Source organism: Cuculus canorus, chromosome 9 (assembly GCF_017976375.1).
Source record: "Cuculus canorus isolate bCucCan1 chromosome 9, bCucCan1.pri, whole genome shotgun sequence".
NCBI classification, from domain to species: Eukaryota; Metazoa; Chordata; class Aves; order Cuculiformes; family Cuculidae; genus Cuculus; species Cuculus canorus.
In genome coordinates this window covers 18,998,277-19,025,099 of record NC_071409.1, presented here as the reverse complement: position 1 = coordinate 19,025,099, position 26,823 = coordinate 18,998,277, and the positions used below count along the sequence as shown (strand labels likewise).

Genomic DNA, 26,823 nt, shown 5'->3' with positions numbered 1-26,823 from the left:
GAATTTCTGTTAATGTACAAGCTGATTTCGAATGTCATTTCTTTGTTCATCTTAATTATAAATTTAGTCACTCTAAATTTTTTATGAACTTGGGTGGCTTTTCACTAGAGACAGATTTGTTTCTCTTTCCTTCCTGTAAATCATGAAAAACCTTGCACTGTGAAGCTCAGTGGAACACATTTCACTGTAAAAAGCAGTAGAGATGAAGAATGCACTTCTGCTTTTTTAAATTGCATGGCCTGATCCTCTTCCTGTGGAAGCTCATGGGCATCTTGTGCCTTAATTCCCACCTCCACCCCCTGTCTGGATCGTGAAATTAGGTCGTGTATAAATAAAGCTGATTAAGTTGTTTTGTAAGGGAAATAGTCCCACTAAAAAGAACTCTAAATTTAATCAAAATGCACATTTTTAGTGAGGAAATGTTTATTTCTAAGAGGAATAATTAACATGTAAAATAAAGCAGAGGATGTTCAGTTTTGAACGACATTTCTGGGGAAACTGAAAAATTAATTTTCTGGTTTTGAAGTTGAAGAAAATATGCATAGAGTTGAGGATCTGTATCCTTATTTCCATACTTTTTGTTCGTTTGATATTTCAAAAGGGAAAGAAAGGCAGGAAAGATCCCAGACATACTGGTAGTCATGATAGCAATCTACACAATTTCCCGGAGGCCTGCAGAGACTCAAAGCAGCACATGAATGATGATCGGTTATACATTTGGTTATTTCATGAAGTGTTTTCTCCTTCCTTCAAGGAGACGTCTCAGTATGGTGGTAGAAAAGAAAGCACGCAATGGGACCATAATTCATATTATGAACAAAAATATTCATACGATGTTGAAAATACTGATATAGGAATTCGCAGAATTTAATAATTGATTATATTATTCAGCATCACTAATAGTGTGATTATTGGATCCCTTTTCAGAGTCAATTATGGATAATATTTTCATCATTATTGTGAAGTTGTTTTTTATGGAAATTTAGTTTATCAATTCTCTTCATTTTGTGGGTTGCATTTCAGAGCATTGGTTTTTTTTAATGATTCCTAGCTCTGTACAAACAGTAATTTGAGAAACAGTGGTTGAGATTAGAATTAGGTTGGGAATAAAGTCAATGAAAAGCTTTACAGATCCAACAACTTTGAAATTTTCATGAAACTCTCAAATGGTTTTTAAAACAAAGTTGAATAGCGAGAGTTTCCATCTGTTCCTGTCACTGGGTAGATGCAGCAGATAAAGCCCAAGCTAGGAAGCAATTAAATGTAGTATTGCCAGATGAAGGAAAGCCTAAATCCAGATTGCTTTCCTCCTCCAGGCTGAAGGTTTCATTCATTCAATAGGTCTTCTTAGAAAGGAAAAGTTTGCATAGATCCTGCTGTCTTGTTAGATCTTAAGAAAATTCAGCATGTTCTCCACATCAAAACCTGTGGAGCTTCTGCAGAGTCCTGGTGGCAACACTTTTGCATTAATCTCGTTGGAACTCAGCTGAAGTTCTGGAGGGCTTTTTGGAGATGCAGGATAGTAATAACAAGGCATTGTACAAGTAGTACACGTGACAGAATCTAAATTGACAGAGCCCTTGCTTGCTTGTTTATTCTGCAGCTTCTTACACAAAGATGCCACCGAGAAGGATATTTTGTATACATTTTTGTGATTCACAAATTACTTCAAAGGCTGCAACAAATATGAGCCATGTAAATGAAATGCTTCATTTATCAGTGATTGAGGAAACCTGCATCATTCGTGTGCTTCAAGGGTTACAAGTCAAGCAGTTTTTAGCAAGCTGCTAATCTGCTACGCTTGCTATATAGTTATAGTTGCTTGCTATCCCAGGAGTTTCCGGCAAATGCTCATACAATCTGATTAACATGGTTCACATATAAAGGGCGCTGGCACTGGGGACTACCACGTCTCATTAAATGGAAATGAATTTTTCAGTGGCTGCTGCGTCTGTGTGTTAAGACTTCAGTTTCTTTTTCTATTTCTGTCTTTTTTTCTGTGGTGTTTTTTTTGGCAGAGATGTCTGTATGGATTTTAATGACTGGTTATATTACAGGTTTGAGGTTATTTATTTTTGCGTACTGGTGTTATTTTTACTAAGAAACAGTTGTGTCAGCAGCAGGAAAAAAAAAAAGAGAGACATGGCATACATTTGTGTTCATATTGAACCCTTTAGCTCTGATTGAATGCTTGATGAGTTCAGTTTAAGGATGAGACGACTCAATCTGTTCTTTGCAGTAGTCCCGCTTTGAGTGGGAGTTCGGAGCAGGTGACCTCAGGGGTCCCTGCCAGCCAGCAGTACTGTAGTTCTGTGAATTGTCAACTTTTCAGTATAACTTCCCAGAATTAAAAGAATTAGTATAATTGATGTTATCATCCCATCTTTGTAAGAAGCTGTAATCTATTCTACAGTGACATGAATACTGTTCTGTTTTATAGTCAAAAGCAGAGAAGAGAGGGCTTAGTCTTCTCTCAAAGCTGTTGCTTGGAGTATTTCTGGTATAATGGTGCTTTTTAAAGGAAATTGGAGAGAGGAAGAAATAGTACATATTAGCTGGTATGCAAAGTACGCTCAATGACTGATGATCCACAGCTGCTGTTCTGTGGCATTTACTATTTAAGGATTTTGGTGTCAGCAGATTGTCATTTTCTGATCAATATTACTTTATTGAAAAGTTCCCAAACATTTCTAGCTGTCTTCTACAAGAATGTGTACCTGAACATGGGTGTCCAGCAGCTGACGATATCATCAGCACACATTTAGTTCATGGTGTAAAGCTGAATTATCACAAACTGTCAGTCCTTCTGTTCATTCACAATTCCTGCTTTAAATGGGAAATGCTGAAATACCTCTAATCATCAGTTATATGGTTGATAGCCCACTTTAACTCAGTCTACTAAGCTATATATTTCTTGAAAATGTCCTCTTTGTTCTTGTCATAATGCACACTTTCCTTGTCTTCAATTGCTAATGTTTCTAAATAAAGTACTGTGGCTTAAACAATTTAAGCTCCAATAGCTATGCACAAACTCTGACCTTGTCTGAAAGAACGAGACAGTTTATTAAAAGTTTTTCTTCTAAAGAAACCAATCTGTTTATTTTATATTGTGAAGTGTGTATGATAGTCCTCTCTAAGGCTGCTCTGTGATCAAGAAGTATTATGTTTACTTTTTAAAGAGATTATTGTTGTAACTTCGTTAGTACCCACTAACAGTATTAATAAGAACCATTCAAAGTTCAGCCTGATTGCAGTCTGTGGTAAATTCTGTGTATATAAAAGTTTTACCATCAACTTGTAGGTATCAAAAGTGATTATAACAGGCTGAGATGGACGATTGAGAATGGAGGAGGTCTTCAGGATAATAGACTTATCTAGTTTTTTTTAATGTAATACACTCATCTTCATACATCTTGCCAAGACTTAGAGATTTCCATAAGTAGTGACTGGGATTCCATCGAAGAGCCTGAAGTCAAAACCATGAGCTAAGTGGCTGTGCTCTTCTCTCATGGCTGTGATCACAGTTAGGCAGGACTTGACTGAAACCAGCATCAGATCTAGCTGCTCTTTGTCACTTAATTCTAGAAGGGCTTGCATCAAAGTGTAAAATTCTCCTGGAAAGTATGTATATTGCTGATATGTAGAACTTTACATATAGGTTTATCTCATTACAGACCTTTAAACATGTTTGCAGAGTGAATGGTACTCATCTAAAGGAACAAATCAGTTTTTAATTTAAGCTTCCAGCTTAATTTTAATTCCAGCTTCCAACTCTGAATAGCTCATGTGGAAAGGCTGAGAGAGTGGCAAGAGTGGCAGAACTGCCTAACAGATAGGTATGCAGATGAAGCAGCAGAAAGAAAGGGTGCTTCCCTTGATTTTTATCCCCAGAAATCCACTGAGGATTCCTCTGTTGACCTGAACTAACAGGCTTTGGATTTTCTTTTAAAGAGAAATCGTAAACTCATTTCAGCATGTAGACATTGGCAGATTCAGGATGCTGAATGTCACACCATGTTGACTATGTGTGAAATAACATGTTGTGATGAATTCACAGGGATTGTGCACCATACAAAATTACACCTCTGGGCAGACTCAAATGACCAAACTCTGACATTTCTCAAAACTTAACAGCTTATTTCAGTGGAGGTTTAGGGGAAAAAAAAGGTCGAAGGACACCAAACGTATTACCACTCCACTCTTCGCCTATAGCTATAGCAACACTAAATCTTCTAATATTACATCTTATGGCAAATTACGGTTTCCTCGTTTAGGTCCTACAAACAGGTGTAATGGCTTGAAGGCTTCATAACCACAATGCATGGAGACAACCTTGCATCGTATATATCATACATGGGGCTGCTGCAGCTTAATGGCTTCAGCAAATATCGCCCTGCCTTGCCAGGAGCGGAATCACGACCGATAACATGTGAATAGCTCGATTGCCTTCTGACAGGAGTCTGGAGCATCGGTATGCCTCGGCATGTGTATACGGGTATATAAATGCACTTTCATAAACATGTTCCCATCTTGGGTTGCAGTAGCGGTTGCCATAGCAACTTCACTGTGTGTTCTTGAGCTTTAATATTCAAGAGTTCACCCAGAAAATAAATTTGTCGTGATTATGAAGTAAACTTGCTTGTTTTCTCAATTCTTTGAATACAGATTGTTGAAAAAAAGCTGGAAAGTTATGTTACTGCCTTATTCTGTTTTCTGCTATAAACCATGCACGGAATCATTAAAGGTGTCATCTATTAAAATACAGTAATTTTCCAATAAAGCTAAATTGTAAATGTTGCTATCTTCAGCTCCATAATATATTATTTTTAAGGGTTCTGTGTCATTCTTGATACTGATAAAACTCAATAAAACTCCACTGAGCAAGAAATGTTAAAAAAAAAAAAAAATTCTATAAAATGTACTCTGAAATAAGGATTACTTTTTTTTATAAATACTGACCTATTTTTCTACAGCAAGTTAGAAGACCACAGGATGGTGACAACAGAAGCACTTTATTTGTCTATATCAATATTTTAAGTGTGTCATTTAAAATCTGGTTTTATCAAAAAATATATTCTTAATATGAGATGTTAGTGTTCCATATGTCATATGTGTCTCTGATTTCCATGTGAAATTTTAGTAATAGAAAGATTTGTCTTCTGTAACCAGATAAGTTTGTGAAATTCATCCTACGCTCTGAAAACCAGCCTAGATTATCTGATCTTCTAATCACAGGGAGTAGCAGGGAGGTTGCAGCTCAAGTCCATTCAACAGAAGCCATAGGACCAGGGCTTTGAGAGTACTGGCCATCTCCAGCTGGAGCCCTCGCTCTGTATGGGAACAGAAATTGTGCACGGGTCAGTCACGTTTGCAGGTGTTAGAGGAAGCTTTTGTCTGTAGATACGGCCTTTTTAAAAAACAGACTTGAAATATTTTCTTTTTTTTTGTGTTGCCTTATTTATATAGCTAAGATGATTCTGCTTGGAGATGACATGTCCTAAGTGTCTAAGTAACTTAAGAGCCAGTTTCCTTTTAGAAGAGTGCAACTTATTTTCTGCATTCTATGTTTTTACTGAAACTTGGCCTTGGGTCCTGAGCATCTCTTATGCTTGCAGGTCTGCTGCAAGCAGAGAGCGTTTATCAGGGGCAGATCCCTTCAGGGGCTAGACTGAAATTACTGGACTGACTCGTATGTGTTTCTTTTCTCTGGACTAAGCTGAGGCTGCAGCATCTTGTATCACAGGTGCTCCAGAGGCATCAATTTTGTTTTGTTTTGTTGTTTCTTTTTTTCTCTCTAGCAGAATGTGTTAATATTTTCCTTATTATATTTTGGCAATGATTATTTAAAAACAAGAATGGAGTTTATGTTCATGATGAGGCCAGATTTGTGTTTGTAGATCGTCCATAAAACTGACCTTTAGAGTTTGGGGTTTTTTTTAATTTGTTTTGTTTTGTTTTGTTTTTTTTAAAAGACAGAGGTTGAAGTCACATAGGATTTTGTAATGTTGGTTTGCATCTTTTGAAGTGTAGTAGACTCCCATTAGCAGTTTCTTAAGAGTGTAGTAGCTTGCAAGTGTACAGTTTCCAAATTATTAAATTACATTTTTTTTACAATAATTTAAATGTGATTGTCTGTAATTAACAAGAAAAAAAGAGAGGGGAAAAAAAAATTGCTGTGATGTATGCCCAAACCAAAGACTGGCAATGTGAAAATTTCCAAAGCAGAAATGAGTCAGATAAAATTAACTTTCTTAAGAACTTCTAGAGCCTGTTATTGCAGCTATTGCTGTCAGCGTTTTTAAGTTAAACACCATTTACAATAATTCTCTTTCACATCAAATTCAACTACAAGCTTAAATGCAAATGCCCCAATAATAGTTTTTGTCTTGGTGAAGCTTTGTGGTTTATTTCTTTCAGAGGCAATTATAATGCCTGGGGAAATGTAACGCAAAATATATTATTGATGAAACCTTGAATATGGGAAAAGTAGATATGCAGGCAAACTGGTTAGCATACAGGCAGTTGATATGAGGAGAAATGGGGAAAAGAAAAGATTAAGCTGTTCAAAGGACAGTTGTGAGTGGATTGATTGCTCTGTGAGAAGAGTTGATTGCTGCTAACCATCCCAAATCCTACTGGGCATAATGGGTAGAGCAGTTCAACGGGATGCTTCACCCAAAATCCAGTGATAGTTGAAACCAAACTATGGCAAGGACTGGCTGAAACACATGGTTAAAATTTCTTCTTTTGCAGGAAACATTAGTTTTTGCAACAGTTTCCCTTCTGAATGAGTTTTGTTTTGTTGTAATTGTGTAATGTCTCCAAGTCCCTGATATAAGAAACAGGTATAAGAACTCCAGCACTTTTTTTCTGAGGGACCCTTGGTGTCAGGTGGGTTTTCCCCATCCCGTCACCTGCTGTGATTCCCTGGAGAAGTCAAAGAAGAGAAGCTGGAGTGGGGAGTGGGATGGCAGCTCCAGTAGCAGGGATGAGAGGAGTGAGGGGCTTTGGAAAAGGGGTGACAGGGACAAGTTTACTCTGGAGGCGCAGGGCCCAGTGTGCTGGGAATAGGGATGGACAGGAGCTCAGACAGAAGTGTGGGAGGGTAAATGACAGGGAGGTAGTTGGGATGGGAGAGGTTACGTGATGGAACTGTGGCCCAGTGCAAATGAACAACAATGTTGGATATCATTTCTTCTTTCCTCTTACATCTAGTTTAAGAACAGTGCAGAAATGCGTGTACACAACACAGCACTACAAGCGCTGGGAGTCCTGTTCTTCCATCCACTTTTTTTTTTCTCTTAGAAGCACTGCAATCCTGTACAATGCCATTCCCAAGGAAGACAATGACATCTGAGTGTGGGGCCCAAAGGAAAAAGATGTGATTTATTTGTGGGCTAAGCAACCAGTATGTCTGTGGGAGGCTATTTTTGCCTTGTTTAGGACCATTATTCTGATGTTTGCAAGTAAGTGTGGTAAAGAGTGAGCAGCTAGCAAGCTGAGCTGTTACCCACCCAAGCTGCACGGAAAAGCTGTTCTGAAAATGGAAGCAAAGCAAAGGCAGCAGCATAGCATGAAACATATAGACTCTGTAACAGAGCCATTTATACTGATCTGATTACACTGTAGTTTTAATAGACCTCGTAGGTAGGCTATGCATATATCATGGATGCCGTTAGCTGCTATAACCTCAGTAAATATTTCTGAGATTTGTTTCAGGCAAATAGGTATTTGCAAACTAAACATGTCTGAGGATGGAAGAGGTCTATGTTAGTAACACGTACCCAGTATATAAGAGATCAGCAGACTCTGCCTCGTCTATGTGATAGTTGTCTGCTGGGTAAGAAGGAGCTTCCTAGCAATTCTTCCTTCTCTGAGCCTCAGGACTTCAAAGTTCTGAAAAGGCAGTAGGCGAATACATAGATGTGTACCTATACACACCTGGATGGCCCAGGAGATTATAGCTCAAGTGGCTGACATATTTGATCACTGCTTTAACAGGCAAGTTAACTCTTGCTTCTAACTGGACATCATTCTGTGGTAGTCTCATCAATCAAAGTGAATTATAACCCTGTTCTTATATGTAGTCATTCTTTGTGTTAATATTGGTAGTATCCTGGTTCACACAACTGTTCACGATACAGAAAATTTGGTGAGAGATTTTGAAGAAGTCAAACAGTTTACACCACTCACTTATGCCAAAAAGTACTTATTAGTGTTATATGAAGAGACAACTTGGACTTAATGATAATCTCTGTTCTACATGCCTTCTTTCTCCAGTCTGATTTCTCTGTTCTGTCTTCTGCTACAACATTGTATGTTTTTTTCAGATTGTGTTCACCTAGAGTCAGCCAGTGAAATGTGAATAAATGGTAAGTTTTGTCATTTGTTTTTATACAATGGTTGTGCAGGATGACAAGGAACTTAATTGTCCTACTGCAACTAGACTGGTTGCCAAGCCCATATCCCGAATTTGAGGGAAGGGAGAAATCATTACTGCAGAAAATTAAGGAAGTCATGATGGAGATATTACATTAGTTTTTGAATTACAGTGTAGTGTAATGTTGCTGTTGACAGGGGCATCATAATCTCTTCTGCAAACAACTTTTGTCAGGGATTTATAACTCTGAAGTAATTTGTCTAGACCTGAAACTTGGCATCATCTAATTTAACAAAGTACTAAGTTGTTGTCGTATACCCTTTAAAGACTTGTATGTGCGGTGATGTTCTTTTCTGTGCTTAGTAAAAGCTATTTGCACTTCAAACCCTCAAATGTCTGCATTGGGCATTTGCCTAGACACGAAGAGGTTACAAGGACTTAAAGCAAAAGAAAGAACCTTTAAAATGAGATTAGCTGACAACCCTTGACTTCTGTTTTTGCGAGTATGCAAAGAAGCCGCAATGCCTTTAGTACAATTCCTAGATAAAACTTGCCTTTTCAGTTATAAGCACTAAATAGCCCAAGAAGACATTCCCTACAGGCAGGATGTTAACACTTACCACTCTTCCTGCTGTGAATGACCCTGCTGATCATCTTAGCTATTTATGAACTGGATTTAACAACTGTAGCAGCAGTCACAAAGAATTTACTGTAATACATTCATAATGGTCTTTCTTTTTTGGTTTTATGAAATATTTGTATAAGCTGACCTTTCAGTTGTGGAGACACGAGAGAGTGGCAGTGATACAGATGCAACACTGTTCATCTAGCCCTTATCATATAGTTTTCAAAGGCTTTATTGATATGGGATTCCAGCAGGAAAGCTATCACCAAAAAAGTTTCTGGTTGTTTCATAACAAGATGCACCTATCAGACAGAATGTGTGTTACTTTTAAGATCAAAGAACAGGTGGATGGTTTTGAAATGTGCTCGTTAAGACAATAGTGATCTGATAAAGCTGACTCTCCCAGTTTCTGGTGTACAGTTAATTGAAAGGATATTTCACATTGATTTCATACCTCTATATAAACATTCTCCCCACAAATAAGTGGAAGTATAGAAATGCACATCAACTCTATCGGTCATCAGCTTGGCTTTGTCCAATATTTGAGAGTTTATGATCCCCTTTGTCCCTATCGAATGGCTTTAAAGCTCACTCGGTGCATGTTCAGCCTTCTGGCATTTCACAGTTGCGCTTTTATCTTTATAATAAAACATGTATTTAACAACAATTAAATGCTGAAACAGCTTGCTGGCAGATGGGATGGATTTTCCTATCTTCTGAAGTTTTCAAAAGTGTCTTTCAAAAATATGTTCATTTTATGGTCTGTGTTATAGAGAAAACTAAAGTGGAGTATCATTGTGGTTTTTCTTGACTTCATAATGCACCCATATTTCTATGGCCTTTTTTTATTATTATTTTCTAGGGTTTTCTTTATCCTCCTAATTCCTCCCTAAAATTATATTTAATACATATCTCTAAATCATTCCTACTTTCTTAAACGGCCAAATACTAAATAGAGCTGGTAATACAGATTACATGGCACAAATGACTTGTGCCTTGAGAATCAGGAGACCTTTTCTAAAATCACTTTTTGGCATAGTCAAATACACTGCATTACACTAATCTCAGATACCTTGTGGTAAGTTGAGCTGTGTCCTTGCGCTCAATGAGCTAAACAATATTAGTAGAAAAAGTGATGTTGCTACCTGGGGGTTACTCTTGTGTTCTTTAACTAAAGCACACACATTGCTAAGAAGGTCCCATACACCAAAGACTGGTCTCAAATATAAAGCTGATTTGAATATTGATTTTTTATTTTAGTTCATTTAGTTGCTTGGTTTTCTTTCTGGAGTGAGGTAACTGGTTTTGGTGCTTTGTATGAAAATTGAATTGCTGAGATACTAAGCTGTGAAATCTAGTTATTATTCATCTGCATTAACGACCCTTTAAAGACATTTCATAGGATTTTTTTATTATGTGCTTATGCATGGATTTAAATAGCCTTTATTAATACACTCCAATGAACAATAACATACATTTTTTAAATGTCGTAAATGCAGAGAAAACTTAACTGCCACAGATATCTAATGGTCGCCATTTATAAGTGCAGCAAGATTAATATTTGCCATGCAACTGCATCTTAAAAATTGCCTTAATTCCATTCTATGGGTAATATTGTAGTAATCAGTTAGGAGTTTATTTATTTAGCTAAAGCAGTTTGTTAAATGACTGTAGTAACTTGAAAGTCAAAATTATGTGTTTTTGGAATACAGTGTGATTTGTTTTGCTTTAAAAGGAAAAAAAACAACTTTAAATTAATTTCTAATAAAAAGCACTATGAAATGGCAAGAAGAGGCTGTTGGACAGCTGTTATTATTATATTGCAAACCATCAATGACATAATTGCAAACCATCATTGATGGTTTGCAAATTAATCCTTCCATCAATAAAATGGGAGGAGACAGAGTGAAAAGGCAGATAAATAGTTTGAAAATTGATTAGCTCCATTTTCTAAAGAATTTTAATGAATCACTTGCTGTCTATTTGGTGCTTGGTAAAAAAGTATAGTGCACTAGGGATGAATTCTGAGGCTGGTATTATTATATTAATAATCTTCCTTAACAGCCTGGGTAAGGAGAGAGTGTGCTCCCTTGACAGATCTTGAGGTGATGCACAACTGTGGGAGAAGAGGTTGACCTACTGGGTTTAGGGCTACAGTTCAGAAGGATTTTCACAAACCTGAGTCCTGGGCTGTCAGTACGTAAAGTTCAGCCAGAATGGCTTTGCAGGTGTAAGCCATGTGTTTACGCAACTGGAATTCAGAGACTTAACAACATTTGTTTTCATTATTTAAATAAATAATGCAGATTTTCAGTCTAATTTAAGGTGTGTTAGTTCAGCTCACTCTAAACTGTTGCTTCCACTGCATAAAGACAACTTTTGGACTGCAGGTGGAACATTTATTTGCAAAGGCTATACAATAGCTACACTTGAAACACATATCTCAAGTATGTGTTCTTTTGACTGTTCCTCGACTCCTGACAGTTATAGGCGAGGGATATTTATATGGCTGTACAAGGAAATAGGATCTGTAAATTGGTATTGTATAGAGCAAGATAGTCTTTCGGTGCATAATAGGCTGTTTCATTGTATCAATGCTTTCTAACCGTTTGCTCTCTTTGGAGAACTTCAAAAAGCTAAATTCTTCTTTGCTATTAGAGTAGGTTCATCTATTATGTGGCCTCAATAATCTGGAGGTGAGTCTTAGAGAAGGAAAATGTCTTAAAATATAAAAATGGAGGGATAATGTAGTGTTGTAGGTGTCAGTCTGATATCCATCACTGTGAGAGGTTTAATATCTTTATATTCATTTTATTCTAATTGCTGAGCGAGTCTGATGTTTGAAAAGCCCTAAATTACAGATGGTTATGTGATGGAATAGCTATTGTCAAAGTATGGAGGAAAATGGCACCCTATTGTTGCGGTCTGTTAAAATGATTTGTTGAAAATTGACTTTGAATGTTTGTGCTGGAGGTCAGAGTTCCCTTTAGAGGGCTCACACTTCCATAGAAATATCTAGAATTGCCACAGATATGCCTTGCTATTAAAGGAATGATTTTGATATAAATACTTACCTGACAGTGCTTTTGATTCATTAAAATGGGAAAAATAAGTGGAGCAAAACAGCTGGGACAATTTCTAAGTAAATTCATCAGTCTTTCGGGAACTATGCACTTAAAATACCTATAAATAATAGAATGCTCCATCTAAATAGAAACCTTTTATTGATGTGTAAGTACAGTGTCACCCTGAAATTTCTTTTCCAACTTACTGTTTCCTTGTGTTTATAATCAGATCAGGGAAGTTATATTATTTCTACTTTTCCAACTTTATTTTAACAGCATTATTTTGTGTGGTGCATGAAATGAAATTGATACACACAGTTGTTGAGCTTTAAAATTACTTTCAGGTAATAGATAATTGTTTTGGAAACTATGTTTTCACTCATTTTTTTAATATTATCTTGGGAACTGACAGGATAACTTTTGTGTTCTGCTAGTGGTGCTTGTAAATCCCCTTTATTTATATTCTTAAAATGTATTATATTCCTTTAAATATCTTTTTTCTCCTCTGTTGATGATCATGAGACTGCTGATCCTACAAAAGAAGACAGGACGGTGAAAACAGGGAGAGTGAACTCAGTTTTTGCTTTTTATTATACATGTTTAGTTCTTCCAGGTTTACAAAGAATAAATAGTTTGTGTATGCATAAGGAAACAAACATTTAAGTTTTTGTTAAATTTTGTTTTAATAGATAAAAAGATGGCCTATCACAAAGTGAATGCAGACCAGAGAGCACAGGGGCACTCTCCATACCTTGACAACGATGAGCTCCAAGCCACAGCGCTGGAACTGGAATGGGACATGGAAAAAGAGCTAGAGGAGCCTGGCTTTGACCATTTCCGATTGGATGGGGCGGTCCAGCATCACCTGGGAAACTCACAGAGCCCTGACCTTGATCTTGACCCCATCCAGCCATCATCTTCTCCAAAGGGAAGATTCCAGAGGCTTCAGGAAGACCCTGACTACATCTCACACTACACGAGACAGGCACCAAAGAGCAACCGCTGCAATTTTTTTCGGATACTGAAAGTATGTTGCACTGCTTTGATTTTATTTATTTTTGGAATTGTGATAGGATATTATGGACACAAGAAATGCCCTTCTACACCAACATCTCAAGAGCCAAATAACCTTCATATGTACCATGAAATTCTCAAGGAAATCAAAGCTGAAAATATTCAACAGATTTACAGGTACGTGCCTTGATGTGTTTTTGTCTAAATGCAATCAGGTGCCAATGTTAAGACTTCTTGTGGTTTGTTTTATGTGGAATCTTATTTACAAACCTTGACTTTTTCTTCTTGTTCACTTTTCTCATGATGTTTGGGGAGCTTTCATAAATATACATGAAACTAGAGTAATTTTTTTTATTAGTCATTACTGGGTTTGCATTAATAACATTCTATTGCTTGAATGTACATTAACTGAAAAACATAGGTAATTTAAACTGAATAGAAATAGAGACAATAGACTAGCTGTCCTAGATCCAGTGGATTGTCAAATAATATTGTCAAAAAGCAAGATTTTTAGATGGTGTTTTGTAATAGTTGGTGCTCTAAGAAGTCCCCATATAAGCTCTGGCAAACCAGTGAATCCTGTCTTTTTGGTTTTTAGTCTATATGGTGAAGTAAACCTTTAGTCTGCATGGGTTCAGGAGGGAAAAAAAGTGAAACTCTGCAAGACTCTTTTTTTCTGGTTTATGAATATTAAAAGTTGTAAAATGTCTACTGACGGGGTTTGGTTTTGGTTTTTTTTTTTTTTAATGTGGAATGTTTTCACTGCTTTGAAAGTTCACGTAACATGTTTCTGTGAGAATATAATCACATTTCTGTAGTTGTGAATGTGGAAGAGACTAGGTTTTCCTGCTATCCTTTGAACGTTGTTGCTGTATGAGGGGGGAGATGAGCTTAGATGAACTTGCAGTTCCAGAAGTTCCCTTATCGAGATACAAGAAACACTTTGCAGATTTTTTGATCAGTACTAGTTCAGAAGCAGTAGAACCTACATACCTGAGGTTAGAAAGGACTCTTGTTATGGGCATCAAAAGAGTTGTACTTGAGTAAATCAGAAATACAATGAAAGTAACCACAGAAGTTTTATAGTTTGTCTTTTATTATATTTGCTAAACGAAGCCTAAAATCCTGAAGGGATTGCAATGTTTTGAGTCAACACTGTTACTAAATTCAAGGGAAAAACAGGTATGAAGGATTTCATGTCAGTTTTCACGTGCTGAACTGACTTTGCTTTATACAAATCTAATTATTTTTGTAATGGGAAAGAGTATGGGTGATGAAAAATGTTGATTTTGAATTTAGAAAACTAACCTCTTTGTCTTCTCAGAGACTAAATTGAATGGAATTCTGTCACTAAGCATAGTCATGACCAAAGTAATGGGATAAGCTAAGCCCTACTGATTGGGTATTAAACATATTGGAGAGAACTCTGTCAATCTCAGTTCTTTGTGTTTGGGGCCTGGAAATAGCTTGCCATTTCCAAACTGTATCAGATAGCTATTAGGATATTAGGGAGAATCCAACCTGGCTTTGAACACTTCCAGGGATGGCACATCCACGACTTCTCTGGACAACTTGTTCCACTGCCTCACCACCCTCACAGTATTATCCAATCGAAATCTCCCCTCTTTCAGCTTAAAACTGTTAATGGTATCACTGCAATCCTTGATAAGGAGCCCTTCCCCAGCTTTCCTGTGGGCAATATATAATAAAAATATAGTCAATGCTTTTAGTAAGCCATAAGATTTTTCTTAACTCAACATTTTGATCTGACACAGCTTTTATCCCATGCTGTGTTCAGTTGCCTTCCCTCAACATCTGTGTGGCATAAGTCAGAGCTACTGCAGTGAAACCTGTGAAGTCCCACAAATATGGAACACACAACATTGATTGATTGGAGGGGGGGGAAAAAAAGCCCAAATCTGACAAAATCAATATATGTTATTGTAAGACTTCTTTCAGTATAATATACTTCGACTTAGTAGGACAAAGTGGCAGGTGCTTAGCTTGCAATTTCTAAGTGTTACTGAGAATGACATTAATTTAATTTTCTTAGCGTGCTACTTAGATGAGACTCAATAGTAGTAAGGGATTTTTGCTAACAGTTCTGATAAAGGACTTAAGAGGAAAATGTATAAAATACATAGCAGTGCCAATCCTACCACCCAAGCTGACATCACCTTAATGTGCTTGGAGGTCTAGAGTGGGAACTTCCTATTGGGATGAAATCTGCTGCAGTCAGGTGAACTTTTGAGGACTGAGACTCTCTGGGCATCTAAAAAGCTTGCAGAAGTGCGCTGGTGGGATCTTATTGATTTTGCTGGGATTTTGACTGGATTCTGTACAAGGTGAATGAAGCCTCTCTTCCAGTCTGTACTAGGAGAGGAGGAACATGTAGCATAACAGCAATTTGTCTGCATGGTTTACTGAAATGGGAGATGCAGGCATTCCTGGCCAGCTTCTCCACTGAGGGCTCTTGGTGAGAACTCAAGTGCCTCTCTTATGTCAGTCTTGTATTGAGCATCTACATCAGCTGGGTCTGTTAAACCTTTTTTCCCCAGCAAATAAACTAGAAATCATTAGGTAAGAAAAGTCAGTGTGTTGGCTTTTATTCCTTCAGCTTTGCACCTTGCTTCCCATGAAATATCAATGCTGCAAGAATTCAGTGTAATTTAACACAGTTGTAATTACTGCCATTGGCCAAGTTTCCTAATTAATACAGCCCAAGTAAAGACTATCTCTGTAACACTGTTTGAAGTCCCCACACCCCGTGTAGGGAAGTGCTTACAATATTGATGATACAAAGTAGAAATCAGTTTACTTGGGACGTTCTAGATATTTCAAGAAGACTGAAGTTGTCAGAGGTGCCTGAAAGGGAGAAAGGAATCACCATGGAAAAAATGAAGGGTTTTCCTTACCCTGCACATTGTTTTACATGCTGACAAAAATTAGGACAAATACTATTAATAGTGTTCAGTCAGCAAATCTTAACATTTTAGGAATGTGAATACTGAATTTGCTCTGATAAATATTTATAAGAGAAACAACTTGCTCTGTAGTATGGGAAGAGTCAGAACTGGTGAAAATGGACATAATTCTGCAAACATCACTGAGCTGACAGGAATCCAGCAGTATCATATCTGTGTGATGAATATGACTTCTCTTCAGTTTTCTTTTGGAAGAGCTATGAAAAAAATTTACTTCAAGTTAGGTGTAACTTGGCTCCCACAAGCCTTTAGGGTGACTATGAAAAGGACATAAATCCCACATCCTAAAGAGAGGTAGAAATATGGTACAAAATACCTCGAGCGCTGTTTAAAATTATATCTAGAACCAGCAGGATCCACCCGGGCAACACAGGTGGACAAAGCTGGTAAAATTTATAGGCTGAAAGTAGGCCGTCTCCTGGGATGCTAAGTTGAGACTCTATGGCAAGATTGAGTTCTCAGAGCCCTTTCAGAAAGCGTGTGTCAAGAGGGCATAGCTGGAGAGTAGTCATCTGTGCTTTGAGTCCGTGGTCTTGCTCCCTGTAGAATGCGTCTGCTGCTTCGAAATAGAATCGTTAGAATAGGACAACTCCTCTTTTCAGAAAGGATGAATGCGTTTAGATGTGGAAATCTTTACAGCTTATGATAATAACTGCTTACAGTCATAAGAGACGGACTTTCAAAAATGCTAGAACTTTGCTAAGCACACTGATGAATTCTCAATAGTAAATGAGCCCAATATTCAAGGAAAACTGACAATTTTAAACTACTTAAAATGGAATTTAGATTTCTAGGATCACCTCAGTTCATTTGAAAATTCTGCTGGTTCTTTGCATCTTGCTGCTTAAAAAAAAGGGGGATGCTAAAGAAGTATGCCTCTGTCCTGTTGTTGTGCATCTACCAGATGGAGGTTAGCTATCCAATGGTCACTATCCAATTGTCCAATGGTTAGCTATCATTGAATTGTTTAGCAAGTTTGTGTTTATAATAAATGAATTTGATGGTTTTTTTTCCCCTTACCCAAATTAGAGTGTGCCCTTTGTACTGTGTACCGTTGCCTCTGCCTTCTGGGTGATTTTTTCTTGCCCTACTGCCCGGAAAAAAAAAAGGGAAAAATCTGAGACACCTTGGTCTGGAGTTAGAGGGAGCATTGTTACTGACTTCAAGGTTACTGTCACTCACTGACAAGAGTTTGGTCAATATATATATTGCTATGCTTTTATATTTTAAAATAGTAAATATTTGAGTTTTGTGCAAACTGAACTATGAGCATCTTTATTTAAGGTTTGAGTTGAATATTATTAAGAAAATCTAAAGGGACAAGGCAATGAAATCACAAAAAGTAGCAGAAATACAGTCTTGTGCAAGATCTCTAATGCTGTAATAACTGCTGCTGTCCAATTTGTCATCTTTTTCTTAAAGAAAATTGGTTGTGTTGCATGTTTAACAGTGCAGAGCATTTCAATAGGGGAAATACAAAAGGTGGGGGTTTTGTTTCTCATTTTTAATATCAAACTATTTCAATTTTGTTTTTCCAAAACCAGGTAAAAATGAAACAATCTTAATTTGTTTGGAAAATGTGGGGATATCATATTTCTTTTATAGGAGGTTATAGTTTGGGGGTTGACTTCTGCAAATCAAACTTTTAAACCAAATTTCGTGTTGAATAGCAAGTGTAAAGAAAAATGGATGGTTATGTTGACATTGATGATAATTCTAGTTATTACACCTCATTTTTCACAATAGATAATTCTCTCAAAAATTATTTTTAAAATCTGAATATCCTTATACTGTGTAATTCCTTTCAATGACTGTATGTCTCTGTTCACAGTCATCTTGAGTACGTTTTTTCATCATTAAACTGAGGAACCACAGGTGAAAGACTGTTTGCTTTGCTCATCAACCAGTCTACAGGGCAGCTTCTACATTTCACCTCTGCTTTTCATCCTATATACCCTCACTCAAATATTTTCTTCACTATGATGCCATCCCCCGCCCTGGCCCCTGCAGCACTTGACCAGTAGGGACATTTAAATCCCTTCATAATGCACCTAGTTGTAAGTAAGAGTCGTTTGGAGGCATATCTGTTCCTTCTTCCAGCTGGTAATATCACCTGCAGAATCTCACAAATCCATCTCTAACAAATTCGTCATTGGTGCCTATTGCCATCCATAACTTAAGCTTAATTCTTCAAGAGGCGTTGGAAGAGTAGAGAGCAACTGCTGTCTTGCGTGGTCATGGCCAAAGAAATGAAAATGCCTATGCAGTGGGAAAAGGCATTTACTTTTTTATTTTCTGAAAGCGAAGTGAGAAGCTTCCATACCCAAGTGTTTCTTCTCCCTGGTCAGTTATAATCTGGACTGTTAAAACCCAGGACCTTCACAGCTTGGGATCTCAATGGTTGTCTTTGTGCCCCCCATACTTGAGCCAATTATTTTTTTTCTCGTGGCAGCAGTTGAAAAAAAGCATTTCAAAAAGCAAATTTCGATAGGAGCTCATCCTATTCCCTCATGTATATCCGTCTCATCTATTTATTGTATTACCATTAAAAAAAAACAAAAACAAAAACCAAAAAAGCAAGTATTAAATCTAGTTAGACTTGAACCTGAAGCTCTGCCTACTACATCTTTAGAAATGGATGTTGGCACATTCCTGGGTTACTGAGAGCTAAGCGACCTCTGTGGATTTATTTCATTCCTACATTCTGTGTAATCACTCGGGATTCTCTTTATTCACATGATAATTTTGAATGTGTATTTATAGGTACAAAACCCCTTTTGAAAAGAGGTGAGTGTGATGTCAAACAAGGGAAAGTTCCCACTTATCCTCCTGCTAACTTACCAGTTAAAAAACGGCTCTGAGAACATGGGGAGGTGTCTTTTGTGGAAGAAAGATGCTCCGTATGACCCGAGTGATATATGTGGAACAGCAACTTGATAAATTTAGGCTCCGGATACCCACTTATATTGAATATGATTTTTTTTTAAAACAGAAAAATAGGTTATATCCGTACTGCAAGGTGTTAATAGAAAAGCTTGTCTGTTTCATAAGGCCTTTTGGTTTCAATTTGCCTCTGTTTTCTTTTATTAGCCAAACATAGCTCTTTCCTTTGATTTTCTGTAGTTGAAACAAGGAAGAATTGTAGTGCTGTAATGCTTGACAAAGAGGTGCAAGTTTGTTCCTGTTAGGGTCAGTTACAGCATATGCTTATAAGATTCCTCTTCCTTTGTGAAGAAATGCTTTAGCTTATGGTTTACTTAACATTATTAAGGACATATTTCAAGAGCATCGTGTGGTTCACTGAGAACAATTTTTCTTCTCATTTGATTAATTCTTTTTAATGGTAACCATAAAAATATATTGATTTTTAGATGTTTGATTTGGGAAATCATTACAGTAAAGTCTGATTTTTGTATTATAACTGTGTCCTTTGTAAATGTAGTACATACTGTTGCCTTTAACAATTTTTCCTGAGCAATACCCAGTGACACAGTAATGAATTAGATCCAGTAAGCTGCATATTCATATTGGCAGAATAAGTAATGAGTCCCTTGATAAATTTGCTTATCTGTCACAACCCACATGAATGGCTTCTGTCTTACTTCTCCTTTCTCAAAAACAACATACAGTTTTGTTACAAATAAAATCACAACTTGCCAGTTCAGAAACTCTATACAAAAAAAGTATTTTATTTTGCATTGGAGATATAAGAAAATAAAAGAAAACTTGCTAAACCTCTGAGAGGTTTTCTCAAAAGAAGAGAAGCAGGAAGATTTTTGTGTTTTATATGATGTCCTGAGGTGCACATCTTATGTCATCAAAGTAAAAGTAAGAGTGATTCTTTTCAGTATTTTATTATAAGTGTATAATTTCAGGGTATGTATTTTGTGGAATAATAACATGCACAGATGAGCTTGTGAGGAATTTTTAAAGCTTTGTTTTGTTACTTTGGGGGTGTTTTTTCCATAAATCTGCCTCTTTTTTTTGGTCCTTTGTGTGTTTTAATGCCACATTCACATGCTCAGGGTGAAAATTTGTGAGAGGATGATGGAGGACAGCTCAGTACTGCAGAGAGGTTATATGGGATGCAGGAGACTGAGGTCACAGTCACAGGTCACAGACCTGACACCTGCACTTCTCCCACTGGAGCGCATTCCTACACAAAATCTGCATATTGGCACAGTGCTTCACCTTTTCTAAGAAAAAGAAACACAGTGTTTTGATCTTTAACTTATTTTTGGATGGCATAATGTTACTTATTTTAAAACTAGAGATTACCTTGCCAAAGTTATTTCCAACTCTTCATAGCAGAAGTGGTAGGGTTTGGGGAGAGAACCAGAGTCCATGGCCATTGGCTATATATCATTTTACCGTGACTGCTGAAAAGTGTGGGGCAATTTGGTCCCAATTAGAACAGCAATTTTGAACGGTGACAAGTATTACCTCTTCTTACAGACAATGAAATGAGCTGTGCCATCATGGGTAAGGAGTAATTTGCTTTTTAAAGGTCTAGCATACCTCATTCTTGCCTGCTGAGTCTCATAGAGGGATCAGGGAGAGACTGATGATACCTCGAATCTTCCTATTTGTTGTGCTGCCCCCAGGACATCTTGTTTCCCCCTTTGCCTGTAGATGTTTAGTGCTGTTTGAGAAGATCAGGTTTTCAGGGCATCATTTCTGTTTTAGCATGACAAACTGGAACAGATGGTAAATCATCTGTGGATTTTTAAAAGCCGTACATGTTAAAAAAACTTTTTGGTGAATGGTGGGCTCTGTATTTGACTTTACTTGAGAAAGACAAATACTTGACTAGACATTTCTGAATGATTCTGACACTAATGCTGGCTAAAAGGCAGCATTTAGAGGCGAAAGACTTATTTATGTTGCCATCCATCATTTTTATGGATGTAACCAAACCATATTTCTTCTAAAACAAAGAATCTGAAGGTAAAAAAAAGCACATGGCCTGCTGAGACGACAACCAGTTTTCATTTTAGGCCAATTGCTTCCAGTAGGGAAATACCAGAGGATATGGAAAGCGCTTAAAGTTGTCTTTCACTGCCCAGTCCTTGCAACTCAAACAAGGAGAATCAGCAATTTTGGTCAGTGATCCCAGGCACGTACTTATAAAGATACTGAGAAACAAACCTTCCAGAGCAAAACCCCTTAGAAATTTAATTAGTGGCAGTAGATATGCTGACTATCTACTAATTGCCTGAACAAACTCTACGAGTTTGCTGCTGCTGAGGTAACTGTTTTGGCCCTCAACTTCTCAGCGCTACAGTGTGCTTAGGGGGTGGCTGTTTTCTCCGAGGAGATGGCGGCTCAGGGCATTGTAAAGAGTTCTCTTGTAAAATTTCTTAAGCACCAAACACTGACAAATTCCTGTTTAGGATGCATCTCTCATCAGCAGACTGTAAAACTGAAGTCTATTGGTACTCTTGAGATACGGCATTTGAGTGGAGTGCTGCAGTTCCGTGGGATGCACTGCAACAATTAGCAATTAGTTTCCTGCTTGTACACATAAATCAAATTAACAAAGCCTCAAGGGGGAAAGAATTTTCTCAGCCCTCTTTGGTGGTGCTTTGACATCCAGTTCCCTACAGTCAGCACCTATGACAGCTATTTACTGGAAGCTTGCTAATAAGTTAGACTGTTAGCAAATTTACTGAGAGCAGCAGGACTGCAATTTGTTGCACAAAATTAAGTTACTCTTCATGCAGCATTCATAACTGAAGGCTGCTAAAGTGCATTGCGAGGCATCGATCAAGGATAATAAAATTGATATTGTCTTGAATAATAATCAATTTTAACAATAGTTTTCTACAGCAATTTTGCGTTAAGGGTCTTCTATTCTCAGTTCAATTGTCTTTGAAAGCTGATGAGTTTCTAAAGTGTAGTAGCAGCCACACTGAAACAAATACGAAATGTATTGAAAAGTTGAGTTTTTTTCTAGTAATGTTGAAACTTTTACGGTGCAAGACTTTACAAAATCAAACAACAGTTGCTTAGCTTTTTTTTTTTTTAATTTCTAGACTACTATTTATGGAGAAGTAGATAATGCAATAGGTCTGATGTATGTCTGATTATTCTCAGTGTCAGTAATGGTTAATCTTTAAACATGGGAGAATTCTCATCCTTCCTATAAGCTGATGTTTTCCTTGGACACATGTATTTGACATACATTTACATACATATGATTTCCTGATGAACTTGTTCCTATTCAAGTTAAAATACTGACTCCTACTCTGCATATTTTATGAGTATTTGATCAAGGGCAGAAAGGTTGAAATATTTCAGTTAGACAGAATTTTCTCTATATGTTTTTTTTTTCTTTTACTAAAATATAAAAATTAAAAAGTTAATTGAAACGTCACTATCAAAACAAAGTGTTCAAATGCCTCAGAAGTAAAATTGTTTGGAAATCTTTTTTTCTTGCAAAAAGCTTTCTTGCAAGCTTTTTATCCCTAGTTGAGGAATTTTGTGTGTGTGTGTGTGTGTTGACATTTCCTGCCAAAGCAGTCTCTGGTCCTAAACCAACTTAATGTCTTTATCTACCTTTTGTGAAAGTTGGTTACTTTACAGAATGAATAAAATTTCAATAACCTTCATCTTTTCAGCTGCTATGATGTTTTTCTTTCTTTTGTATAGTTTCAGAGAGACTGCCTTGTACCAGTGCTATAAGAATCATAAAAGCTCAGTAGCTGTAGTAGTCCTGAGGTTTGTCAGTGAGCAGTTAACATTTGAGGGTTTTGCTTATTTTACCTTTTTTAATGGGTGCTCAATCTTCGTTAACCAGTGGCCAATTAAGTGGATCATGTGAGGTTTAAGTGAAAAGGTTGCTGTTGCAGTGGGGGTTAGGACCCCATCAAAGACTGATTTCTCTCCAGCAAAGTTAACAAAGCTCTTCAGAGAGGAGTTTGTATGAACCACAGTATTTTTGCTGAGGTCTAGATCTTGAGAAAGGGAATAGTTTGGGATGTCTTTGCTTTCAATGTAAGTGGATAGGTGAAGACTGATGCAGGAATTCTCCTATATAATACAGAATTGACCAAATGACCAAAGCTTAGACGTGTGTGACCTTGACTCAACTATCCAATACTTAGTATGTGCTCTATGCAATAATTGCATGTGCTCTATGCAATAAGTTCAAGTGGTGAACTGGAGCCTAGACTGGAGAAGCCCAGGAGTCCTCCAAAACATGGAGAGGAGACAGTGGGAAGAAAGATTGATGGTTAAAAATGGATAAAGAGTCCATGAAAATGTCAGTATGCCTTTGATGGAAATTGTTTTCTTTGTTTCAGCAGGGCAGCTGTGATTTAACATAGAGCTCACATATTTACAGTTATGAATGCGGCCGAAGCAGGAACATGTTCCCAGTAGTTCTGGAATCTGTTTCCTGTCGAAGTCTACATGAGCCAACGTGGATGCAGTGCAGATTGAGACCATTTAATTATTTAAATGGCTGGCTGAGTGCTTTTTGCAAGCAAAAGGTGGTAGCTTGGGGAAGTTGCCTTTTTCATGGCTATTTGTTAGTAACCAGTTATTGAATGCTTTTATTTTTAATATATGCCAACCATGTTGATGGGTCCTGTGATGTGCATTATTAAATAAATAGACAAGCTTAGGAAAAGACCATACGGTCATGAATAAAGTTTCCATTCCCTGTCAACTATTATAGGTAACAAAGCAAGAAACTGAATTATTCATGACATGCTTAGTGCAAGGCAAATGGAACCTGCTGCTGTGTTGCTAGCAGTGCAAATTCTATATTGTCATGGTTGTTTTTCTTTGCCAATATTTGTAGAAACTATGTAAGAAAATTAAACCCTGTGACAACAAGGAGTTATCTCGACGTAGTTTGTCAGAATCCTAGCACAGCCCCTGTGGGGCATTTTGTTTCTAAATTATTCAGCCGGTGTGCTACAAAGATAGATAAGATTGTATTTTGGAAGTTAATCCAGGTGTTCCTTATGTTCTCATGGAAAACTTAAAAAAAAAATAGAATAAGTTTTGTTAAGACTGTTTCCTATAGGCAGACATATATGTATTTATAGTTGTCTATTTACTTGTATGTGGAGGGTTGTGCACCTGTGAATACATAGCTTGAATTGTGCATAGTAGCTGAAGTTCTGTCGTTTTGACTATACTTCTCAAAACTGTCATATAGTCTATTACTCAGTACCACTTCCTGAATGCCATTCTAATCCCAGGGCCAGAAGTACTTCTTGTATTCATAGTTCCTTTGAAATGATAACAACTCAAAATACTGTGATGACTGTGTTGTAAATGCCCAGAGAGTTATTAAGAGCAGAGTTCAGCAGAGGAGGATGGGCCTCAACTCCTTATAAAGTCACTTGTTTAGCATTTGATGATAAATAAATATAGGTTGGGGAGTTTGTCTCATTCATATTGAAATAAGTATTATGTAAAATAAAAGATTGAGTTAGTTGATCACAGTGGAGAAGTATTTTTGCCTGAAAATTGATACCTGAGCTGCTTAGTCTGGTATGGGAAGAAAATACAACAGCAACCGATGGCTGAAAGATCAGACATTAAATAAAAACATAAAAATGTACGATGCAGATGAGGTGGAACAAATTTCATTATGACTTTGTTATGTTGGTGGATTCTCTCTAGTCAAAATGTTGTTATAGTGTTCAGCACAAGGGAAAATATGAGAAGAGGCAGGGTGAAACAATTTAGTGTTTTCTTTCTAATGTTTATTCCAGTCTCTGTGTTTTATCAGACTTTTCAAAGGTATTATTGAAGCATACTGGGATCAGTCAAATTTTTTACATGTACAGGAGAGATCCTGAAGTGCAAGTTTGAAAACTCATAGTACTTTGCATGTGGAATGGACCCCCCAGGAGGCAGTACTGTTCTTCCTTTTTCCAAATCATGGCTCACATATGATATGAAAAATTTTCAAGCCTTCAGACATAAACCCAGCATATGGGCCCCCCTTTTTTCAATTCCTCAAAGGAATAGGAATTTTTTAAACTAGATTTGTTTTTTTTTTAAAAAGCAAGAAAGTTAACTCTGAATTTTTGACCACATTTTTAAATTACAGTTGTCATCTGTGAACTGAGAGTTGACATATAGCTCACGTGTTTTGTTGTCCATACCTCTGAGTACCCAGAGCAGATGACAGCTGGAGGAACACAAGAGGTGATTTTTACATGACTTCTGCAGCACTTGTGAAAACTCAAAATTTTAAATGAAAGCAGCTACGTTAATGCAGCATCTGCCCAGTCCTGTGACATTATGGGTCAAGTAAACTGAAAAAAAAAGACCAACCAAACCTTAAAAGCAGATTGCAAATGCACTCCAGTCGATCATCCTGGTGGCAGCATGTCCCTGTTCTATTAACCATCCCACTGCCTTCATGTGGGTTTCTGGCAGAGAAGAAAACAGTTCTTAAAATACACTTCAAAGGCTCAAGCCTGCACTGGTTGCCTCTGCCTCGGCTATGGTCAGACGGGATTGGATGCTGCAATTCTTTTCCAATTGAATTCTAAAAATGGTGATGATAATTTCATCTGATAGAGAATGGTAGCATTAAATTCCTAAATTTTTGGAGTTACCACTTCTTTTCCTGATAGCGCTATTTCAGCTAGGATGCCTTGAGCCAGTTTGATACTAAGGTTCTCTTTAGATTAATAAACCAAACTAGAACAGAGGATTTGGGCTTTGGCCATTGCAGGAGCCAAGGCGGAGCTGGGTGCTGGTGCTGTCAGGAGGCTGCTGGAGGGCACGTGGAGCTCTTTATAGCACTGCAAGGCAGTCAGGCATTATCTGGGATTTGCAGCTTTCCACTAGCAAAACTTTATTTTCTTTTTTTTTTTTTTTAAGAACAGACACTGTTAAAACAAGAATAATTTGATATTATTTTAGAAATACAAAGCTAAATAAATTAAATCCTACTTTAGTCTTACGGATTTGGAAATTGGTTTTGCATGCTTTCGTCACATCCTGGCTGGATTAATCTAACTCTCTTTTAAGAGTTCTGCCAGCATGGTCGCTGCACCAATTGTGTAGAGATGGCATAGCAATGATCAGCGACTCCCGAAGGAAGAGAAAGGCTTGCGGAGGCTTAGGTCTCTCGCCAGTGTCTCTCATTTTCTCCTGACTTAGTGTGTCTTGAAGTTAAGAAGGTCTTGCTGTTTGGGAAACAGTTAATCGGATCAGGATGAGTCATACCCAGGATTAAACGCTGGCAGTAGGATTGGATGCCTTCCCCTTAGTTAATGGAATTAAGACTGACATTAAAGATCAAATTATCCCTTACCAAATTATGGCCTCAGGTAAGTGAGGAGCTCTTCAGGGACAGCCCTGCCTGGTGCTGAGGAGGCTGTGGGGCTGCACTGGAGCAGCCCCGTGGTGCCCTGGACAGTAGGGCTTCCCCGGAGGTCCAGACTCCACGCCATGTGGTGCCATGGGTGCGCTCCCGCTGGGGTGGAGGTGTGCTGCCCGCTGGCAGGGAGCGAGAGGTGCCGTGGCCCCTCTTCTCCTCCACATCCAGGAGCGGGACGTGGGGCCAAAGATGGGAGGAGATTATGGCGGTGTCTTGCAAACGCATGAAAAGCGGTCCTGGTAGTGAGGTGCAGAGAAGAGTGTTTGCTAAATACAGAGTGTGACAGGGCTAGTCTGTATGTGTGCGCTCTACCTCGGCTGCAGTGCAGAGCTCACAAGTTTGTTTGGAGCGGGCTCCTCCCTGCCCCGGCTGGACACACCGCCTCCCTGGCATCTTCA

The 26,823-nt window shown here is 37.7% G+C and overlaps 1 protein-coding gene across 12 annotated transcripts in view; it reads left to right on the top strand.

Moving 5' to 3' along the window:
• The window catches only part of NAALADL2 (N-acetylated alpha-linked acidic dipeptidase like 2), a 461,442-nt gene that overhangs the window by 183,564 nt on the left and 251,055 nt on the right, over window positions 1-26,823 (top strand). For all 12 annotated transcript variants that reach the window (XM_054074712.1, XM_054074707.1, XM_054074703.1 and 9 more), the window contains one exon: window positions 12,760-13,261. In XM_054074712.1, coding sequence (XP_053930687.1) covers window positions 12,768-13,261 — 494 coding nt within the window. In that variant the 5' untranslated portion in view covers window positions 12,760-12,767. The remainder of the gene's footprint in view (window positions 1-12,759; window positions 13,262-26,823) is intronic.